Here is a 23921-nt window from a genome sequence, read left to right on the forward strand (position 1 = left end):
AAAAAACGCAAATGATTGATTGTAATTTACATCCAGTGAACTGCAAATTAACGTTAAGCCGACCTAGTCGAGCGCTAGTTCGTGTGCTGACTTATAGATGACTGATAGATGTAAGAGTGAATGGCACTAGTGCCCAACGGTGTGATTGAGAGCTTCACCGCATGGCTCTAAGTGTTGTGGATGGCTGCACGTTTACTCTTTGGCAGACCAGACCACACACAGTTATCCATGCAGAGTATGTCGAGGCACTGAAGCACTGAGGGACATCATTTTGCACTCAGTGTAAAATAGTTGTCTGACAACTGGAGGGTTGGGTTTTGGCTGCACTGCAAAATTTGTAAATCAGGTGGTCCCAGAGCACAGAGGGGGTACTGTTCTGGAGGGTCAAGGGAGAGAAAAAGTCACGGAAACAACAAGAAACCAAACTATATGACGCATTCTGCCTGTCATTCTATTGGTCTTCTCCTCTCCACTTTGGTCCCATTACAGCGCGGTACCTACACACAACAAACAGACTGACCTACTACTTTAAGGAAAATTCAATTTGATTGTCATTTTTTTTTTTAAATGTCCTCCTTGATGCTGAGGTTCAAACCGCAGTAACATAAGCTTTGGTGACGTGCACAAAACTCCACACGCTTCAGGCCCCAATGCATGACTGCGGAGTGATTGATGTCTCTCGCTCTCTCTCTCTCTCTTTTTTTTAAACAAAATCAGATTGGAGATGCATCCAAGACAGGCAAGCTAGTGATATACAAGTAACCTCAATGGGAAATAAAATAATTACTAAACTGATAACATTAAATATTACATAACAGTTTTGATAGTGACTTATCCAATCAAATAGGTGCTGGTCCCAATCTGGAAGGTTCCGAATGTTGCTCTGGCAGGATCTGGCACAATGAAGCCCTGGGTCATCCCATATGTGACGAAAAGAGAACAATAACCAATATTTCAGGCTGATATTTGAAAGCGTCTAACATGTTTTTTTTTTTGTGTGACAAGAAATAGGCTCTAATAACAAACCATTATTTGAATAATAATAATAACCATCCATGACAAATATTACGATCCATTTAAAGAACATCAAAATGCAAAGTTATGAGATTTGTCTCAATTTGGGAAGTCCCATATTCTGTTCTGGCACAAATTAAGCCCTGCTTCTACCTCATATACGTAAGTCAGGTGTCTGTTATATTCAAAGTAAAGCTATCACGTACTGATTTGAATAAAAGTAGGCCTTCAACATTACATAGGGTCATTTTATTAAGTTAATAGTGATAACATTTCGAAGCGTGATTTAATTTTTTTCCCCAGTCCTTTTGTCTGTCCTTTTTTTCTTTTTTTGTTGCTCCCATCCCTCTCTTAAAAATGAGGGTTGCCATGGTAACTGTATCCTAGCAACAGGCAAGGCAAACGCTCCTAATCCAGGGATGTTGACAATGAGCAGTGTCTGTGTGTGTGTGTGTGTGTGTGTGTGTGTGTGTGTGTGTGTGTGTGTGTGTGTGTGTGTGTGTGTGTGTGTGTGTGTGTGTGTGTGTGTGTGTGTGTGTGTGTGTGTGTGTGTGTGTGTGTGTGTGTGTGTGTGTGTGTGTGTGTGTGCATGTCTATGTTACTGGTCTCTTCAATGAAGAGATATAGGTATGATATGGAGGAGAGGAGAGTGAATTGTTCTTTAGAGAGGGAGAGAAAGAAAGAGAGAGAGCAGGTTCTCAGGTGGATGTCACTGGCACAGGCAGATTGCGCCTCTCTCTCTCTCTCTCTCTCTCTCTCTCACTCTCTCTCTCTCGCTGTGTGTGTGTGTGTATGTATAAGTGTGTGTTCTGGGGCAAATTCATATTTATCATCTTTTTTAAATTAAAACTCAAAGTCAAAATAGAGCATCAGCTTGATAAAATCATGTTAGCAATGTTATTTAATTACTACTCTGCTGGTACTGTTCATTAACTGATATTAAATGTCATTTTTGACTTTGCTTCAGGTGTTTGAGAAAAATAATGCCTTTGAATTAAATGTTTCAGCAATGCTACAGTGGTCTCAGACTGACTTGGCTGAAGGAGCTGAGTCATTCAAGGGAGGAGGTGGAACAATATTTGGTTAAACCAGAAGCATCTTAAGGCATCAGATAATCTCTCCTCTTTCCCTTTAAATTCAAAGTACACCTCATGCTGACATATATATCATAACACAGACCCACTATATGCAGCTATTTATGTACTGTGGTTTCTCCCTGTCCGCTTTTAACCCTTTTTTTGGATCAGTGGGTTAAGACACAGCCCCAGTGTCTCGTATTGAATGAGGAATAGATAGAATTATGTTCTGGAGAGGAGTCTCCTCACTTCAGTGATTAGTATTTACTGGAAACAAAGCATTAGAGCTCTCTGGAAGCTTCTCATTAATACTTAAGCTTAATTAAGGGTTGTGAGTCTGGAGGGAGCCCAGGGAGACGGAGAGAGAGAGAGAGATGGAGGCTGAGAGGAGAGGGACTCGAAAGGGAGGAGGGATGGAAGGAGCTGGAGGGAGATTGTAAGGTGGGGAGAACTCATGCAGCGCTCTGCTACACTTCTGGGTGTGTGGCGGTGGGGGGCAGGGGGTGAAATGTGTTCTGGAAGTGGTGGCGGTGTCCCTCTCTCTGTGTCTGTGGTATTCTTTTACATTCTTTTCTCTCTCTCTCTTTCTCTTCCTCCCTCTGTCTGTCTCAGTTTTCAGACTGCACTGGTTTATAACACACAATAATGAATTATACGCTGAGGTTTTACCCAAGAAGCCAGAGGTCTTCAGATATTTAATGTTCACGTCTATGTGTGTCTGTCTGTGTATATCTTTATGAGTTAGTGCACATGTGTGCATTGCTGTGGAGGTTTGTGGCTGAATAAGCCTCTGCTGGACATTCAGTAGGACTATTACACACAGGCATTTTGTAAAGGCATTTCAACTATTCTCACATTGTCACATTCCTGTGTCTCTGTCTCTTACTGTTCAATCATCTCTCTCTCTCCCTCCTTCTCTCCATTTCTCCATCATGTTTCTCTCTCTCTCACTCACTCTCTTTCTCACGATGGATCTCGTGATTTGCTCAGAGCGCCTCAGTGTTTTGTGTAACCTTTAAAACAGCAACCCAGTCATCCTGTCAGGCTCCTCCTTCAGTCACAAGCTGAAGCTACACACCACATGCCTGCTGTCAGTGCGCGTGCCGAGACACACACATTTACACTTTCTCTCTCTCTCTCTCTCTCTCACACACACACACAACACACACACACACACACACACACACACACACACTCACACACACACACACACTCACAGACACACACAGACACACACACACACACACACACACACAGACACAACACTTATATGTACTCATTCACACAAACCCGCACATGCACACACAGAAACAGGCACTCACCCACACACACACAAAGACTGGCACATGCTTGACGTGCTTGAATGCACACACATGCATGCATGGATGCTTCATGAGACCTAGGCCCATTCCAACATGCGCACACACACACACACACACACACACACACACACACACACACACACACACACACACACACACACACGCGCCCACACTGTTCCAACATATATTCTCCCCGCAGCCTAACATACATTTACATGAATAGCATACAATCTGATTCCTTAGACCATCTCAGATTGTGCATAGAAATACCTCCCAGGAGGCAGAAATAGGCCTGCACATCTTAGATAATGGTGCATTTTTTTTGTAGCTTGACGTATTGACCTAACGAGATTTAGGGATAGGGTCACTTAAAACACTTTTGGCTTTCAGTCTGATATATTACGTGTTTAACATTGCAGATATGTGTCAGATACGAGACTATAACCAATACCTTCCCTGTGTGGTGATGGATGCAGGCTGAGTGAAAGGACCTGACGCGTGACAGATGTTTTCTGCGTTCCGATACTGAACTCCATCTCTCTTGGTACCCTCTCAGGCATATTACTCAAACAGCCTGACCTAAGGCCTGGCTGTCCATTCAAAAATGTTTGTAAGAGCTAGGCTAACCACAGGCAGGCTTATATATATTCCTACTTTATGAATGAACCAGTGGAAGAATGTGTTAATAATACTTAGGGTCATAGCAGGTTTAATTCCCTTGGAGCTGAAATGATAATAGGTGTTGGTAGTACAGTGGTTAGCGTTGCTGTTTGCTGCTGGGTGTCTTTGTAAGCTGTCTGCTAGATACATTACCTTTATAAAATCTATGCTTTGGCTTAACGGCTACAGCATGTTTAGTGTTCAACCCTGAGATAAGATCAGTGGAACTCCCCTTATCCGCTGATTCACTAACTACTGTTTCAGTTTCATTTAATATTGTGTGGAAAACTCAGGGTAGCCTTTCCACATCTCATTTATGTCTGTCCTTGATTCCTCCATCCTCGTTGCATTACGATTTTGTTTCCTTCATTTGTTCATCAAAGGGAGGGGCTAGGACGTAACGAAAGGAGGAACGGGAGGAAGGGTAAAGGGTTAAGCAAAAACGCCAGAGAGAGAGAGAGAGAGAGAGAGAGAGAGAGAGAGACCACATTCACATAATTTTTATTACTGCATATTGTTATAATTGTTTTATTTTATTATAAGTTTTTGTTGCTGATGTCTTGTTGTGTACAATTAATAAATTCAACTTAATCATAAGTATAAATGTACACAAAAAACAAGTTATAGATGGTGTGCGCCACTATCGATGGTTTCGGCTATCAGTGGTAGAACCAGAACGTATGTCCTGCGGATACAGGGGCCTGACTGTATAGGGCAGGGGTCACTGATCTCAAAAAGAAACTGGATAGCTCATCTTATGGTATCAAAGTGAGGCATCGTGGCAGCCATTTTGTAGGGACCACTTTCCTGCTTGAGACCAATGATTATGACGGGCGATGAATATTAGATATAAGATATTTAATGAATTTGCATATTAAGCCTTATGGTAATTTCAAGTTTTCATAAACCTTGTTATATAGCTAGAGTTTGCTTGATATATATAAATGTTTTCAAATATTGAAACTTGTTCCTCTATCGTATTTTATAGTAAGTGTTGATGATTAGAACCTGGCCAATTACAATAAGGCTTAATATGCAAATTCATTAAATATCTTATATAGTATTCATCGCCCGTCATAATCATTGGTCTCAAGCAGGAAAGTGGTCCCTATAAAATGGCCGCCAAGATTTTTCGGGTGGCCTTACTTTGAAACTGTCAGAAACCATGGGATTCGCTATCCAGTTTCTTTTTGAGATGTGTGGCATATTCCCCATTCCAACTCATTTCTTTTGTGTCAGGCCACAATTATTATTATTTTTAAATTAATTTTACTCTGCATTTAGGTAGATCATGGCTTCAGCACCCAGGAAGCACACTGCTAATAAAAATGTATGCCTGTGCTGTGCTGAAAGTCACTCTGGTTAAAAGCTTTGGCTAAATCAAGCAATCACGCACACAAACACACAAACACACAAACCCCTATGACTGACCAGTTGATCAGTGGGTTCATTTTTGTCAATATCCACATCCTGTCATATGTTGTGAACTGCTGTACTGTATTCAGTATTCTGCTGGTGTGTATATTTGCACACACACTTATCTTGGCACTGGGGGGCAGTGGTGCTGTGGTTGTTTGTTATTCCCTGGGAGCGCCTGTTGTTCCTGAGCTCGGGGGACATTTATCAGGGGCCGTGGAGGATCCATTCAGCCCGCGTCCCCGAGAGGATGCCCAGCAGGAGGCGCCGTGATGGAGAGCCTGGACTTTGGAAGGGGAGCGCTCACATATGCATCAGTTTAATTCACCGGGGGGGGGGGGGACGGGGGGGGGGGGGACGCTGGTAGTGGAATCCTCCGACAGAACCCATGCAGGGTGTGATATAGGTTGCTAGCTTTAGTCGAACCCTCCATAACACTGACCTGAATAACCTTGTTATATATGTGTCATTGTAAAAGTTGTCATAGCCTCAATGAATGTCATGATAATTACAGGTAATATAATAATATAATAATAATAATAATGGTGTTGGATCACTTGACACTGACTGTTATGATAGAGCCTGACTATTGACTGTGTATGCCATCTTTCATGACATGTTTATGACATGGTGATGTCAGTCTTATGATGGAGGCTTCACAGAAAGCCATTGCAGAGTTTATGGATGGCACCTTATTTTCACCCTGCATTGACAGCTAAAAATAAGGGGCTTGTATTGCATAATATTTGCCTCAAGCTTTCTATACAGCAGCATACAGTATACACATTATATGGAGCAGTTCACTGGCGTCACGACATGGATGTCATCTCAAGTTCAGGAGGGTGCTTCACTTGTGACAGATATTGCTTTGTGAGACTGTTGAAGTGAAGGGATCTGTGTGTATGTGTGTGAGTGTGTGACCCTCGTGTGAATGTGTTTTTCTCTCTCCATGCCCTATGACTGACAATGTAAAAAGTTTATGTGAGGCCCTCTCCTTCTTGGCTGGTCTCCTCGTCGGAAAGGATATGATGGTTACAAATCTTAGAGGTAGGGCTTGTTCTGGGACAGCAGGGGTGGGGGTTTGCCGAAATTACAGCTCATGACCTGAAGTCCGGCAGTTTGGTTGCAGAGCTATGACATTTTTTAGCACCCACAAGACCAGACAAATGAAATACCCAACTCATACAGACGAAGGTGGAGGAGAACGGGAGCAGTGAGTTGGTGCCTAGCGTGTTCTGTGGTGGCTTTGTGGTGGCAGAGGTTAGGTGGACTTGTCATCGCCACCCACGTGTTTGGCTTGAAAGGCAGGTTGCTCTCAGCAGGCATGTGTTGTCACTGTGGAGCTGAGCTGCTGAATGTGCTCGTTCAGCTTAGCTTAGCATGCGCTGAGGCAGCAGTGAAGGAGCTGGAGTTATGACTTCATTTGTGAGAAAACTCGACTGTCCATAAATTTGACCACATTTTGTGGATGATTTGTCATCCACTCTAAGTTTACAGAAGATGGAAAGGGTGTATTCAGAACACATAGGCCTTTATTGTCAAACCCGTCAAGCCGTGTAATGATTAAAACTGATTATATTGTTGTTTATATTCATGTTTGTGTAAATACAGATTATTATCATATCCCCGGAATGGAAAGATTAATTGGCTCTGTGTGACTACACTATTTTCTCAGCTTCTTTGGATTTTGTAGTAGTCACAGTAAACGTATACCAAGAAATGAGGAGTAAGAGGGAATTATGGCTGAGGAACATAGGAAGAGAAAGAGAGAGAGAAAGTGAGGGGGTAGTGATAGAGATGAAGGGTTTCTGTCTGAATTAAGCTCCTTGGGCGTGTTGACAAAACACAAGACAGTGTGCAGAGTGCAGACCTGGCTAGCCCTGTGCTGGGTCAATTGCAGTGTTATCATTTACACCAAGGAGTGGCCTGGTTTGTTCTTGCTATATTCAAGAATGTTACGGCTAACCTGAATACTGGACCCAAGGGGATCCCAAAAGGTAGAAAAAGAGAAAAGATTAAAGAAAGACAAAAGAGAATTTCTAGTTTTATTTTCTATGTTACTATTAAGTTTGCACATACCTCACTAACTCACTACACATAAAACTGGATTAAATAACTGATTGTAAACTGTAGAGTCCAATTTGATATGTGAATGGTCTTTGTGTTGGGCTCCTCATCTCATTCTGCCTCAAACGTAAATGACTGCTTCTGACCCTGATGCACAGATTCTGAAAACACCAAGTCACAGTGTCCTCAGTGCTAAATTATTGCTCCCATTTCTTTTTGGGAAATGGAGCTGCACGTTGAAAGTGACACCAAGGTTTGTGAGTTAAGGGTTGAGAAGACTTAGATGTGGTGTATTTTAGGTATAAATCTGTGCCTATCTCTGCCTGCCCGGTACAAGTGGCTTTTACCTAATCAGTTTGGAAGTTGCGCTTGGTTAAACGACTGTTTTTTTCCTCTCTTTTTGTTCCCCCCCTTTTATTCTCCCTCTCCTTTCCTCCTTCCTCTTTCCAACCTTCTCCCATTCTCAGAGTCGCATGGCGGAGAGCTTGCGCCTCTTCGACTCCATTTGCAACAACAACTGGTTCACCAACACCTCGCTCATTCTCTTCCTCAACAAGAAGGACCTGCTGGCCGAGAAGATCAAGCGCATCCCGCTGACCGTCTGCTTTGCCGACTACAAGGGCCAGAACACCTATGAGGAGGCAGCCGTCTACGTGCAGCGCCAGTTCGAGGACCTCAACCGCAACAAGGAGACCAAGGAGATCTACTCACACTTCACCTGTGCCACCGACACCAGCAACATCCAGTTTGTGTTCGATGCTGTCACGGACGTCATCATCCAGAACAATCTCAAGTATATAGGCCTCTGCTAGAACTTGGGGACTTTTATTGGGGTGTTGGGGGGTGGGGGGTGGGGGGCGGGGGCTGGAGGGGCATGAGGCGTTGAGAGGTTGAGGGCAGGGGGTTGGGTGAATTGGTGTGTGTGCATGGATGGGAGTTGGTGGTGGTGGTCGTGATGGTGCAGTTAACTGCTACTACTGGGTTAGGGAGGCTGTCTGCAAAAAGCCTTCCCACTGATGAAGAAGAGAGAAAGAAAGAGAGAGAGAGGACTAAAACAAGAAAACAAGGAGATGCAACCCAGAATGAGTATGATAAAGCTCTGTTGTCTGACTTGTCCATCTCTCTTTCTCTCTCAAGGTCAAATGTGATGGGTGGGTTGTCAAGGGCGTGGGTGAGGGAGGAGTGATGGGACAGCAACCATCTTGTTTGAGTGATTGATGCAGAAAGCCCAAGGGTCCAGACAGATTTTTACAAGGTTGACATAAATGTGTTTGCACTGAATGAATATATGCTTATGTAGAGACACCCACAGATGCACACACACACATGCACACACAAATATGGGTGCATGCATGCACACATACAGACACACACACACACACACACACACACACACACACACACACACACACACACACACACAAGCCACTCGACTTTATGTTTGTTCACACACAAGGACCAAAAGTCAAGCACCTTTTTGACATGGAAACACTGGAAATTAAAGTCAAGCCACTCACCTACCCCCTACTCCACCCCCATCCCCCACCCCACCCTTCTCCGAGTGATTGTGCTGCCAAACTGTGGATGCAGCAGGAGCACTTCATCCCCCCTCCCTTATCCCTACCCCACCTTTGGTTTCACTCCGTCTTTCACAGTGTTTTTATTTCCCATAGTGGAGTGAAGCTGCTTTGTGAGATGATATTTTAAAAAAAGAAGAGTTTAAGAAGAGTTTTAAAACACAGTCTCTCCTGATTGAAGATGGGGGCTACCACTGGATTGTCAACATCATGGAAAACAGAGGTCATGTCAGCTGACTCCATTCCAAAGGCTCCATAGTAACGGTTTAGAGCTTCAGAAAATTGTTTTATAATTTTTTTTCCATACACTGTATTGTCAAGGCAAGAGGTTTTTTTCAGTTGACCATTTAATGTTTTATTTCTTTTTAAAGTGTTGTTTTAAGGTACTCATCAGTCCTGCCTTTCAAAGCCAGTGTGAAGATTTCAAAATGAGTGTTAGCACTGGATAGTGTTGAATAGCACAGACCATTCCAGTTTCCAAACTAAAATTAACTGTGCCAATTTTAATGTAAATAAAACAGGCCCACAAATCATGTTATTCTTTTGGTTTGTACTGAGAGAAGCACTCAGAGTTGCATGATTTTCTTACTTTGCCACTTTTAAAGTTACAATAGAATTTAGATGGACTTGTTTTCCTTTAGTTTTTTTTATTTGTCTGTTTGTTAAGACATACCCCAAATATATTATAAGTCGAACACTGTGTACACTTGTACAGATGTTTTTGGAGAGGTATTTATTGAAAAGAGTATAAGTAAAGAAAGAACTTAACTGTGCCGTCAGTAAGCCCCAACTTGGAAAGTGAACTTATAGATAATCTATGCGATAAAAGCTGGAGGATGTAAACATGAAAAAAGAAGAAAAAATATTATATGAGAAAGGAAAAACTAATTTCTTTCATTTCAAAACACACCACGTTTGAATGGACAGTGTCCCTTGGCAAATTGTGTAAATATTCTGTGAGGGTCAACTCTTTTGTGAGGAGCAAATTGAGGAACCATTAGGACGGGCTGAAGTAAGAACGATAGAGGCAGCAAAAGGAAAAAAAAAACAAGAGAAGGAAGAAACGAGGGGACCGGCCAGTTCAACCTTCCCTCCCCCTGTCCATCTGTGAGGACTCTAAGGACGCACTCACCTCTCTGCTAAGGGCTTCAGGCTTGACTTGACAGGATGTCCACTTAAAACAACAACAGCAGCAGCAACAACGACAACAACAACAACAACCTGAACGGTTTAGAAAAAAAAATAATATATATTACAAAAAAAAGAACAATAATAGTGAATAAAAATAATTATGCAAATTGTGCCTGGGCTAAAGATGTTTTTGTGAGGTAGTTTTGGGCAGGGTTGGCGTATATGTGTTTGTGTGTGAATGTGTTACTTCTGCACTGCCATGGTTCTCATTAATATACAGCTGTTCATATATATTCCATCAAAGACATTTATTCTGTATCCCTACATAACCAGAACTGAAATGTGCACCTCGCTCCATTACATTGACCAATAGCAGTGCCATTATTTCATTTACACCAATGGTTATAATTTTCATACTTTTTAAGTGATAAATATGAGATTCACATTCAACTTATGCCCAATTTTGATAATCATTTGAAGTGGCTTGGCGTTATCATTAAATAAATGATGGAGGATTTAGACATTGCAAATTCTAAGAACACTTCATCTGATTGTGTCAGTGTTTATTTCCTTTAAATCAGATATCACATATGTAGTCACTTGGCAACAGTAGGACAGCCACTTGCCAAATGTGCTTTTTATGGACCACTAAACTATCATCGAGGCTTCATTTGAAGGTGAACATAAACTTAAAGCTTTCATTACTCCCTCTTATAACTTACAATTCCACCTGAAAGCTGGAGGGGAGTTCTGTGCAGGGAGGTTGAGAGGAAGTTATGCTCACGGCACTGTGGGCTTTGAATGATTTATTGGAAGAAGCTGCAGGCCACTGTTCCGTGCTGAAATCCATGGTGATGCAGAGCTGAAGAACCCCAGCAAAGCAACACTCTCTCTATGGTGTAATTATCTGCAATTATATCATGGGTCATTACCACAACATGGTGTCTTTAAGCAGCACCGGCCTCACATACCTGGAACCTCTGACCTGACCGATTACAGGTCAATGTGCTTGAGGGACACATTTTAGGTCATATGTGTTTAAAAAAATTCTCACTAGTGCAGTATGCTAACCTACGTAGGTAATACTATTTGGAAATTCAATGACCAGATCAAGAGTGAAGTGCAATTATGTTGTTATTAACACATGCATTTATGCTAATAGTAACTGAACATGTTACATTTTTATTTTGTCTCTGAAATCTTTGGTATCTAAAAATGCAGAGCCTTGCTATATCAAACCTAGAACCAGACTGTTAACTTAGAATTCCTCAAATTCTATTTCTTACAGGCATGCCTTCATTTGTAATTCAAATAGGATGGCAATCACATTTTGTATGTTGTATTTCATAACCCAAGCCTTTTTTTGTTCATAAAAGAAAAAGGAAAGAAAGAAAGAGAGAGGGAGAGAGAGAGAGATGTTAACAGTGTCTATAGAGCTTTATTAACCAAAGACACTCCCTCGAATATCACAAAACAAGAAAGGGATACCAAATGCACAGTACTACAATGGCTCAGATGGAGGGTTAATAGGATTCAAGAAACTATTCCCAAGAAATGGGCAGGGTTATCCAACACAAAAAGCCCAAATCGCAAAAGAACTGATTCCAAAACAGAAAGCAGACCAGGCAGCAGTAAAAAAATCTTCAGGCAGAGGCAACTTCAGACAGAACAGGCAGAGGTTAACACAGAAGGCAAAGACTTACAACAGTCAGGCAGAAGAAAGGTCAGGAAGGCAGTGACCACCTTGACAGACTAGAACGTTCTCGCAGAGAAGCAAGCATGCAAGTTACTATTTAAAGCCAACGGAATAGGCTGATTGAGGCTGATTGACACGCAGGACCAAGATACAGGTAGAGAGAGGCAGGGCAAACGACACACAGAAAACAAGGATACACACTCCAGTTCCTGTTGAGGGAGACAGAGAGACAAAAACAAACTAGGAGGAGGAAGTTAGGCAAAGTCTGACTGTACCCTCCCTTCAAGGAATGCCTCCTGGCATCGCTTCAGAACAAACAAAAAGTGCAAACCAAGCTGGGTAACGGGGGTCAGGGAGAGGGACAAATGTCCAGACGACCAAAGAGCACAACAGCCTGAGACCCTTGGTGGATGTCCCGGAGGCAAGGCAGACAGACTGAGGCGCAGGTGCAGAAACAGTCTCAAGCGTAGGAACAGGAACTGACTCGAGAACAGAAGTAAACTCAAGTTCAGGAACATGCTCAGGGTCGCACTCAGATACAGGCTGGACATCGGCCAACTCAGGACCAGACTTGGGATTAGACTCAGGATCAGGAACCAACTTGGCAACAGGAACTCAATGACAGGTTCAGCAACAGGTAAGGTGCCAGTCTCCTCGTGAACAGGCTCAACATGCAAGGCATCAGCAGATTCGACAACAGGTAGGGCGTCAGTAAACTCTGGAACAGACTGAGCAACAAGCAGGGCGTTAGACGATTCAGGAATAGGGTCAGGTACACAAGAGGTGACGGTCAACTTCGGAACAGAATCACGGATAGGCTTAGGAACAAACAAGACATCTGCCAGGCAACTGGACTTCCATTGCACTGTGCAGCCGGAACTCTATTGGTGTTGGGCTGCTGAGTGGCCAAGGCGCTGGGTAGCTGAGGTGCATGATGTCGTTGAGAGCCATGCTTTCCTCTGGTGAATGGTCTGATAGCCATGCCAGACAAGTTTACTATGGTGACTCTTAGGGATTTAGGAGTCAGCACAACTGTCCCTGTGGTGACTGGATCTAGAGCTGGGAGCCCCACTGCAAGGAATCATTTCTCTAAGTTTGAATCTGGAGTAGGGGGCCCTGCCCCTGATCTAGAGCTAATGTCCCTGGTTCTAGAGCTACTGAGCTGAAGGGAGTTGTGACCTACAGCACTGACATGAAAGAATCAGGCTTGAGGCTATCTGGCTGGTCACTTGCAGCCTGGGAGGTTGACTTGGGGCTAGCAAGCTGTGGGCTAGCAAACTGAGAAGCTGGCTAGAGACAAAGTTGGCCCATTTGAACTACCTGGGGTTCTGGGCCGGAGGCTGGTTGGCTCAGTAACTGGATCAGGCAAGGGGCTAAAAGGCCTGAAGCTAGCTGACTCAGGGAGCTAGCAGGATAGCGATAGCTGACACAGGAACTGGTCAAATCGAGCAAGACTTGCATGCCCCTACTAAGCTTAAGTCTCAGAAGAAAATCACCACATCTGGAACTACCGTAAGCCAAGCCTTTAAATAAATTGTCCTTTTTCTCATCATGCATTCTGCTTTCTGCCGTTCCAAGTCTGTGGAGCCTAAAGTTTCAGCACGCAGCCTGTCCTGAATATGAGTCACCACCCCAAGCTCCTCCATGTGGGGTTAGTGTCAGTGGGGTCCATATTTTGGCCAGAACGATGTCATGAAATGAAAAAGAGAGGACCCAAATGCACAACACTAGGTTGGCTCAGTTGGAGGTTTAATAGGAGACAAGGCATCAAAAGCAATACAGTCCAGGGTCCTGATCCAAAAAGATAAAGAGCAGTCACAGAAGCTCAGTCCAGAAAATATTCCCAAGATATGGGCAGGGTAATCCAATACAAAAAGCCCAAATTGCGAAAGAACAGATTCTTTAGGGTCTATGTCAAAAAAGAACAGATTCCAAAACAGACTAGGCAGCAGTACAAAATCTTCAGGCAGAGGCACCATCAGACAGAACAGGCAGAGGTCGACACAGAAGGCAAAACAGGAAAACACTTAGAATAGGCAGGTAGGTATTTAGAAACTGAAATCAGGTTTAGGCTTGTTGACATGCAGGACCAGGAAACAGGTAAAGAGAGGCAGGACCAGGAAGTGTGGACATAAAGCTCAGACATACAGCCGCGGAAAAAATTAAGAGACCACTTAAAAATGATCAGTTCCTCTGGTTTTACTATTTATTGGTATGTGTTAAAGTAAAATATACATTTTTGTTTTATTCTATAACCTACTTGCAACATTCCTACCAAATTTCAAATAAAAATATTGTCATTTAGATCATTTATTTGCAGAAAAATGACAATTGGTCAAAATAGCAAAAAAGATGCAGTGTCTTCAGATCTCGAATAATGCAAAGAAAACAAGCTCATATTCATTTTTAAACTACACAATACTAATGCTTTAACTTAGGAAGAGTTCAGAAATCAATATTTGGTGGAATAACCTTGATTTAAAATCACAACTTTCTCGTCTTGTCATGCTCTCCACCAGTCTTTCACATTGCCGTTGGGTGACTTTATGCTACTCCTGGCGCAAGAATTCGAGCAGCTCGGCTTCTTTTCATGGCTCGTGACCATCCATCTTCCTCTTGATCACATTTCAGAGGTTTTTTTATGGGATATAGGTCTCGAAATTAGGCTGGCCATGACAGGGTCCTGATCTGGTGGTACTCCATCCACACCTTTACTGGCCTGGCTGTGTGGCATTGAGCATTGCCCTGCTGGAAAAAACACTTCTCAGAGTTGGGGAACATTGTCAGAGCAAAAGGAAGCAAGTTTTTCTTCTGGGACAACGTTGTACTTTGCCTGGCTGAGGTTTGTAAAAGACCATAAGGATTGAACCAAAGCGGACTGGAGGTTCTTCTTAGTTCGTCTTCTCTGATGAGTCAAATTTTCAGCTTTGCCCAACACATGGTCGTCTGATGGTTAGACGGAGACCTGGAGAGGCCTACAAGCCACAGAGTCTTGCACCTACTGTGAAATTGGACTCATCAGAGAAGACGAACTTAGAAGAACCTCCAGTCCGCTTTGGTTCAATCCTTATGGTCTTTTACAAACCTCAGCCAGGCAAAGTACAACGTTGTCCCGGAAGAAAAACTTGCTTCCTTTTGCTCTGACAATGTTCCCCAACTCTGAGAAGAGATCAAGAGGAAGATGGATGGTCACAAGCCATGCAAAGAAGCCGAGCTGCTTGAATTCTTGCGCCAGGAGTAGCATAAAGTCACCCAACGGCAATGTGAAAGACTGGTGGAGAGCATGCCAAGACACATGAAAGTTGTGATTTTAAATCAAGGTTATTCCACCAAATATTGATTTTTGAACTCTTCCTAAGTTAAAGCATTAGTATTGTGTAGTTTAAAAATGAATATGAGCTTGTTTTCTTTGCATTATTCGAGATCTGAAGACACTGCATCTTTTTTGCTATTTTGACCAATTGTCATTTTTCTGCAAATAAATGATCTAAATGACAATATTTTAATTTGAAATTTGGTAGGAATGTTGCCAGTAGGTTATAGAATAAAACAAAAATGTATATTTTACTTTAACACATACCAATAAATAGTAAAACCAGAGAAACTGATAATTTTGAAGTGGTCTCTTAATTATTTCCGCGGCTGTATAGCAGCAGATCCAGACTCCAGTTCCTGTAGAGGGAGACGGAGAGACAAAAACAAACTAGGAGAAGCAAGTAAAGGCAGAGAATCTAGTGGTATCTTTTTTTAAGCTTTTAAGCATTCTACTTTGTGGTCCAACCCTGATTCAGTAATGGGATTATTTGATTGTCCTGTTTCTTAAAGTCCTGTCAATTTCTGAGTACAGCCAGAACATTTAATGTCATACGTATTTTAACCTTGCTGAGTTCATTATCTAAATTACAGTAATCCAATTACTAGCAGGAATGGCAAATTATTGTTCTGCAGGTACTGTGAAAAAAGCTGTCACATGATTTTACGCATTATCAGAGAGTCTTTTCTTTCTTTCTTCAGAAAGGTTCTTTTCTGGACCCATCTTTCTTCCAACTTTTCCATGGCACAATTAGATTCCTCATTTGGTTTTTCAGTGAAACAGTGGGTTTTTGTCGTGGATGTTGTACACATTGTACAATGTTGTGAAAACATAACTAGGTGAATGAATAACCCAGTAAGCTGGGCGAAGAAGGGCCAGCTAGAATTAGACCTTGTGACAGTCATGAGGAGCTCACTGAAGGAGATGAGCTGGAAAAAAGATACCACTAGAGCTATAAAGTGAAATGCACAAATTGAGATAAAATAACTGGAGTAGGGCAACAGTCACAGGCCACTGGTGTTAAAATATAAGATCTCCCCTTTTAAATCAGAAAACCTGTGTGTTTCCCATGTGTAGTGTCTACATAAAGGGGGACCACAACAAGAGAAAATAGTAGGTGTATGAGTCATTGAGTAAGATAGACAACCTCTGTTTTAAAGATTGCTCCTCATAACAATTATACTCTTTTGTCCACAGATCTCATACATCGCATAAAATAGAAAAACTCAGGAAATACAAACTGACACAGATCGTCCATTTGTTATTGCTTTCATCCAACACTTTCTAGACACACCAATAATCTTAAACAGGACATGTCAAATTAGACCATGACACATGATCATCCGGCTGCAGATCTGTCACGAAGCACCTATTATTAAATAAGTCTCACAGGAAATGACATACACACACGAGAGCATTCCCTCTACACTGGACACACACATGAAGGTATTCCCTCTCTGATGCCAATCTTCTGCCATCCATGGCTATTTGCAGGCTGGGTGGTAATTAATGGGAATTAAAGTTTGGGTCAAATCAATTGGGCTTTCTTGGCTATCCTGCAGGGCCTGCATCATCGATTAGTGCTTCTGAAATGGAATAGCACTGAGGGCGAAAGGAGAGCCACCATCTCACTCCGATCAGGGCTTCAACAGCCATTAAGAAGACAGCCAGTGCGCTGTGACACTGACCCAGCCATGGACCTCTCCTAATGTCTCAAGGCTTTGGAGCATTTCCCTTTCTACCAATACACTACAGCAGCGCTTCTAAAAAAGAAAAATGGCCTCCACATTGTTTCAGCAGCGCATAAAGAGCAGATGCGAATGCAAACGGTCAGGAGAGCTTCTCTTCGCTCTATCACGGGCGTTTGTAAATGACTGGATCTCAACTGGTTAGTATTCCTCCCACAGAGTGTGCCACGCACATGCAGTCATGCAGCGGAAAGGAGGGCACAATCTAACATGCTTGGCATGACACAGCAATCCATGTTATGAGTGCAATTTCTGTCCCACTAACGCCACCTACAGGATGAAAGTATTGTTACAACTGAGATATGCGATAAACTTTATTGCCAAGACACACCAACAAATACAAAGACAGACAGACAGACAGATATACAGATAAACAGTTAGATACATACATAGACCGATATGTGAATGGATAGATTAAATGAGCCCACACAGTAAAAAAAAGCCTCAATGACCAGCCTTATTTTTTAATGCACTAACGCCACCTGCTGGAGAGTACATCCATTACCCCCCCCCCCCCCCCCCCCCCCCCCACCCCCCCCGCAATATAAAAGATGGAAAAGTATAATATGGAATTAATTCTATTATTTTACAGGACAAATTAAAGCGTTTGACTGCCTTCTTTGATGTAACATGATGACTGTCAGAGTTGAGAGGAATGTGCTTTCCACAGAATTATTTTAAAAGGAACTAAATGTTCGATCATATGAGGCCGAGAATATCACTTTTTGGAAATATTATTAATATTCAATTGCTGTTATATCAATAGGCTATGTAACAGGGTAATGTTTTTGACTTCATGGGAGAAGGAACGAGTGAAAGAAGGGGCAGTGAAGGTGGTGTCATTTCACACGTGATGTATAGGCCTGGCAGGCAAGGCGGTTGCTATGGTGACTCGGGGACGAAACTGATGCAGCTAACAGTGACTGAGATACTGTAGCTGATACCTTACGTTTACTTACGGTCAGTATGCCCAAATTAGTATTATAGAATCAACAAACCGTCAGAAAAGATAATTTACGTGAGTACAAATACGTTATTTGTTTGATTCCGTCATGCAGATTATCGCCAAGCATTACATATAGGCAGCGGTCTTTCTGAACTTCATTTTTAGCTGCCTTCTATTGGTTAGCCATATCTAACGTTAGCTAACGGTAAGCGAGTAGTTTGGGAATAACGTGAGTTTTTTTTTTATTTGTTGCCAGGTACTTAAATGCTCCATGTGCGTTTTGTAGACACGTTACACTAATCTGCCTCTAGTTACGACCGCAAAACAGCCGCAGCTGAATTTTATTGAGAACAGTAGATAACGTTACCGTTCCCTAATATAAGATCTTAGCTATCATACGTCAGAAATTCGTTGTCCTTTTCATGTGAATGTAGCCTACATGGTTGACTAGCCAGAGGGTTAAAACATATTCTTTATGCTCTCAACACCCTCTGCAGATCCCAAGTGCCTTCCGAGCTCGGATGCTAGACGGTAGGATGCACTTCTGCCCACCTGTCAGCCGAGACAGGGTAATCTGTGACTTCCCAAAGGTAGAATCCCCTAAATGTCAGATAGTTATGTGAATTCCTACGATCCACCCATGCTTGGATTAAAGTAAACCACGGTGTCATGAGCTTCAAATACAATTTGAATCTCCACTAAATCACGTTTCCGTCAAAACACACAAAGTCACATATGGTTCCTATGTTTTCCTGCTATATTCTTTATAATTTATACGTGTAGTGTAGGGGGCGTCCTGTGAGTGTAGTCTTCAATGTAGACTGCCGTTATTGGAAATGTGTGATCTGAACAGAGAGGCCTCAGTGTTGTCTTCGCTGCAGATCACAGGACTGAAACTAATTCTGTCCGTGCTTTATGACCGCATTTCTTTCTGTCCAACATGTCTCCTCCCATAAACCTCATATTACTCTGTGCTACTTGATTCCTCTTGGTGTTCCACATCACCTTCTCTACTCCTTCATAATTATTTTTCTCCAAGCTCACATGCTCACAAGCACACCACCTCTCTACATCCTCCAAAATACTTTTTCCAGGTCACATTGTTGCCTGCCTGTACCTAATCAAAACCATGGAGATAGGATATCTATGTGTGCACAGTTTATACCCGACGTGTCAAAGTGCAATATTTTTATGAGCCTTCACATAATGTATTTTGTTGACATTGACAAATCATTTTGTTTCATTTTTAGCAATATCATCTTATAAACGCATTATGTGGCAAACAGATGAGATTTCTATGGTGCAGTACCACACTAATATTAAGTTTGAATGACATTTATTTAAGGTCACTTTGAAGAAAGAGTTATTTATGCCAATGAGCACCACAGACACGGCAGGAAATTATAGACAGATGGCACCCCTTCAGCCTGCAAATTAATTTCCTTCAAGAAATCATAGGACTTCACGCTTAACACTCCATTTACGTAATATCTAGCAAACATCACAGTTTTGCCACTGAACAGGACACAGCAGACGCACCATGGCAACTGGCAATAGCCCAGTTTTTGTTGTCCTTTTTTAAATAAGTTTGGGTTAGGTCTGCTGTTCATCCAAAGACTCATTCTGTTCTGTAATTGCTGTACTGATTATTTAAATTAATTGTGACAGATTTCAGGTAAGCAAATTACTCTAACCTCAAAATCTTAAATGTTGTTACAGCAATGAAGTTAGCCTCTTGGTCGAAGCCCCTGACTTCATGATGCCAGAAATCCTCATGCTGGGGTTGTGTTACCCTCATGAAGTCAGCCACTGGCATCCAAAGCTCTTTTTTAGGATTTTGAAGACTTTATAACATTGATAGCCTAAGAACAGGCATCTATAAAGACTCCTGTTTTTTAAAAGTTATAAACCCCTATTATCAAATCATGTATACCGTATGTAGGGCATGAAGCAGGCGGCAAAGTAATTATAGACACAACACATAGTAATTTATTGACCGTAGACTTTATAGTCTGTCATCTTCTCAAGTGTGTTGTTTCTTTTCCTTGTAGTGCTATAACCCACAGGCATGTCTGCAGACGAAAGATGACTGGAACAGCCAGGCGAAGAGTGTGTGCAAGGAGAGGGCTGAGCGACAACAGGCGTGAGTTGTACTGGTGTGTGTGTGTGTGTGTGTGTGTGTGTGAGTGTGATGTTTTCTCTACTCTTAAGTGTTAAAGAGTGTATACTATCTGAAAATAGTTGAATCCTTTATGTTGGAAATGTGTTTGGCAGATTTAAATTAATAATTTAAATGTGTGTGTTGGGGTGCCATGCATGTGTGGTTGATTTAAAAGTTATGTGTGCACATTTATATTTGTTTTGGTTACTCACTTACCTCCTTTTTGTTCATTTCATTGATGTAATTGAAGTCTCTATTGGATACATCTTGGTTTTCTGTTATTTCTTTGAAGGTGGGACAGGCTGAAGATGTCCAAAGCTGTGGTGGTTGGAGACTTGAATGTGGGCAAGACCTGTCTAATTAACAGGTGCGCTTGGTTAGAAGACTCACTGAGATGTTGGCACAACTGTTGTGTTATATCTGAAAAGCCAAATGGTAGATGTTTGTGCGTCCAACAAGAGATAGGACTGAAAGTAAATATACTGTACGTCTTATAATCAAATATTACCTGAACTTGTTCATGCTGTCTTTTTAGATAATTTAATGTTTACATTTTTAGCAAAGTACTCTGTTTCCTTCCCTGCAGGTTTTGTAAGGATGTGTTTGACAGGGACTATAAAGCCACTATTGGGGTAGACTTTGAGATTGAGAGATTTGAGCTCTCCGGGACGCCCTTCTCTCTTCAGATGTGAGTGGTGTGTATGTTCAGGATATTATTTTGGATATCATTTCCAGGCTTGAACTTGAAATCATTATCTAGTTTGTAAGATAAGACATCAATGTCAACTTTCTGATTTTGTTAGCTGGGACACGGCGGGTCAAGAGAAATTTAAATGCATCGCCTCAGCTTACTACAGAGGAGCACATGGTAACATCTCCCAGCACAATATAATGTAGCTAAACATACATTCATCTGCTTTTGATCTGTAATAATGCTGTTTTGCATCTTTTTTACAGTAATTATTACAGTCTTTGACATGTCGGACATCAGAACTTTGGAACACACTCGGTAAGATGAGTAATTTACGCTCGCTAAAATGTTTCCTATTGACACAAAGGCCTTTGCTTGCTTATATTCTCTTGTTAGTCATTCTCTGAACAAATACTAGATTTGTTTTGGCCATACTATATACAGAACTCTGCAGCTTTAAACAACATCAGTGATGTATACAAGCCCACTAAATGAACATACAGTATAGACAGCAGTGAACTGAAACTGCATTTTAGTCTATGTTAGTGCACCTTTGAGAAACACTGCTGTAGCTGGAAGACTGTGGCGTAGGTATGACTGGCAGTGCTGGTGTTGAGAACAGTGTTTGTCTTGTTTGTCACCTCCCTCAGGCAGTGGCTGGTGGAGGCGCTGGGGGAGAATGAACCCAACTCCTGCTCTGTGTTCCTGGTTGGGACTAAGAGTGACCTGCTGGTGAGATCACATATCTTGGGCACGATCAAAAACACAATCACACAAACACACACACACACATACACACACACACACACACACACACACACACACACACACACAATTAACTCACAGTAATCATACTCTGTGTATTGAGTTATTACTAATCTCTCAACTGATGTTCCAGTCTCCAAAGATACGGGACGGTTTAGAGAGAGATGCCATCAAATTGGCATCAGAGTTACAGGCTGAGTTCTGGATGGTGTCATCCAAAACAGGTAATAAAATGAATCCCTACACTATAACACCATCATACCATTATCTGTTGCATTGTTATTTTACTAACAGATGGAATAACCAAGCTTTTTTGGATAGGGGAGAGTTCATCCATGCAAATGCGGCATTGGTCATTAATAAATATTCAGTTTGTGTTGAGCTTATCTGTATAATTTTTTGGCTTTATGTTTTTTTAGGAGACAACGTGAACGAGTTCTTCTTCCGTGTGGCGGCATTATCCTTTGAGGACGCCATCCTGAAGGAGCTAGAGGGAGCAGTCACACAGAGCATCGGCCAGGGAGACATCCTCAGTACGATTACCTCAAGAAAATATCTTTTAACTGCAAATAAAAGCGGGGAGCTTTTTTTCTTACAGAAGGAAGGATGACATGATGTTTTTAGAAAACATTACTAAGCTTTCTGAGTGGCTGTCTTCCTTGCCTCTCTGTGGCTGGTTATGCTTGTAACTGTTGGCTCAGTACCCTTCCTGAAAGAATAGTTGTTCTGTAATGGTGTGATTTGCTTGAGGCAGTCTGTGTACTGCATTGGAAGTTGACTGGTACATTAAGGCTCTAAATCTGAATCTGTATTTCGACCTCTGCTGGACCCCAAGGAAAACATGAAATGCAGGTTGATATTTTGTGCTTCTCCATAAATTGGAGAATTCGGGCAGCTAGGAAAGGATGTGCTTTAATGTGTTTAACGAAAGTCAGCAACCATCTTGGTGAAAACACTTCTGCATTCATGTCTTGTCTCAGGGGTGTCACTGGAGGAGACTCAGGGCAAGGAGGAGAAAAAGGCATGCTGCTGAAGCCACAACCCCAGGATGGAGGAAGCAAAGACACAGCTTCACAAGAGAGGAGAAAGGGAATGAACAGAGAGGAGAAGAGACTGATTGCAAAAGACGGAAGACATCTTCATGTCTTATGAGAGGGAATATATAATCTCAGTCACTGCCTCTGTACAATACAGTATATGCAATGAATGTAATTCATGAAATATGTGTACATGTGTCAGTGCCAATCATGGACGTTCCATGTTCTATTAGATCAGTATTGTGATACAGCCCTGTGGCATAAAAAGGCAGTACAATATCAGTCTGCTCTAACATCTATGATCATGAAAGTATGATAAAATATTTTGTCTTTTAAAATAGTTTAGTTGATTTATTATTATTACTATTTTTCTTTTTTATTTTATAACAATGGACTCAGTGGCAGACAGTTCATTTTCCTATGAGTTTTCTAGGCAGTTGAAAGACAGATGATGGATAATAAAATTTCCTCACGTACCTGATTGAGCTGTTTTACTGTATTAATACGGCTTTTTGATACCTCGAGTTATTCGCGTCGGGGTGCTGTTCGCCCTGTCGGGGCTTATTTTCCCGACAATGACCTGCGTTCTATACATTATCCCTTACTTGTTGCCTGCAGTGATGAGATACATCTGCGGTGAATACAATATACGAGGAAAAAGCATATTTGGAAAGCCGTGTCACATTGATAGTTCATGAATGCTATGCATTTTTGTTGTGAATAGAGATGTGAAAGCAAAGTAACAAATACTCGGATATAACATCGTTAAGCATGACAAGGATAGAGATTATTATTGATGACTGGGATGCGGGGGCCAATGAATAGACGGAATGCTTCTGCCAATGTATGTCCAGTTTGCAGGCATTGTAATCCAATCACAGAGAGGAACACACATTCGAGGCGGGGTTTCTGTACATTGTTTTTATCCTGTGAGCTCGCAGTCCCGGAAGTGAGCAAAACTGTTAGACTGTTAGACGTGCTCCATTGAAAGAAATGCCTTGAAGATTAAAAGAAACGTTTGCATCCTTCAATAACTTGTGCAATGATTTAGCTCTCATAAACCCGCCATTACAAGGAGTTTGGGTAGGAACTGCTGACGGTATGTTTGCAACTTCTCACACGCAACTAGAAACTGAAAATGAGACAAGCTAATGTTAGCATTGCAGTTAGCAGTAAGTTTGTCAGCAGCACGCGACGTCTCCGCCCTGTCAAAACACAATCAGGCCTCCGCCGTTTTGAGTCAATTTATATTTTGCATAAATGATTGCTGTTGTTGCCATCTAAGCACGCTAAGGTATTGT

General features: G+C 41.9%; 3 protein-coding genes across 6 annotated transcripts in view; all 3 read left to right on the top strand.

Annotated features, from left to right (window-relative positions):
- gnaz (guanine nucleotide binding protein (G protein), alpha z polypeptide) overlaps positions 1 to 8367 on the top strand; it is a gene marked incomplete at its 3' end in the record, with an annotated part of 12966 nt that extends 4599 nt beyond the window's left edge. Inside the window, exon 2 of the mRNA XM_080847113.1 lies at positions 8023 to 8367. Coding sequence (XP_080703239.1) covers positions 8023 to 8367 — 345 coding nt within the window. The remainder of the gene's footprint in view (positions 1 to 8022) is intronic.
- A 10120-nt stretch (positions 8368 to 18487) lies between these two features.
- rab36 (RAB36, member RAS oncogene family) lies at positions 18488 to 22616 on the top strand (the record flags this gene model as incomplete). Its single annotated transcript, XM_080848036.1, has 10 exons — positions 18488 to 18556; positions 20018 to 20109; positions 20420 to 20494; positions 20714 to 20815; positions 20931 to 20995; positions 21085 to 21136; positions 21469 to 21550; positions 21717 to 21807; positions 22003 to 22116; positions 22564 to 22616. The coding sequence occupies 10 exons, from the start codon at positions 18488 to 18490 to the stop codon at positions 22614 to 22616; spliced, it is 795 nt and encodes a 264-aa protein (XP_080704162.1).
- A 965-nt stretch (positions 22617 to 23581) lies between these two features.
- depdc5 (DEP domain containing 5, GATOR1 subcomplex subunit) overlaps positions 23582 to 23921 on the top strand; it is a 34507-nt gene continuing 34167 nt past the window's right edge. For 3 of the 4 annotated variants that reach the window (XM_080847971.1, XM_080847973.1, XM_080847974.1), the window contains exon 1: positions 23582 to 23719. The gene's annotated coding sequence lies outside the window, so the exon portion shown is untranslated. The remainder of the gene's footprint in view (positions 23720 to 23921) is intronic. The other variant, XM_080847972.1, reaches the window with a different exon arrangement.

Source organism: Sprattus sprattus, assembly GCF_963457725.1.
Source record: "Sprattus sprattus genome assembly, chromosome: 11".
In the NCBI taxonomy this organism is placed as follows: Eukaryota; Metazoa; Chordata; class Actinopteri; order Clupeiformes; family Clupeidae; genus Sprattus; species Sprattus sprattus.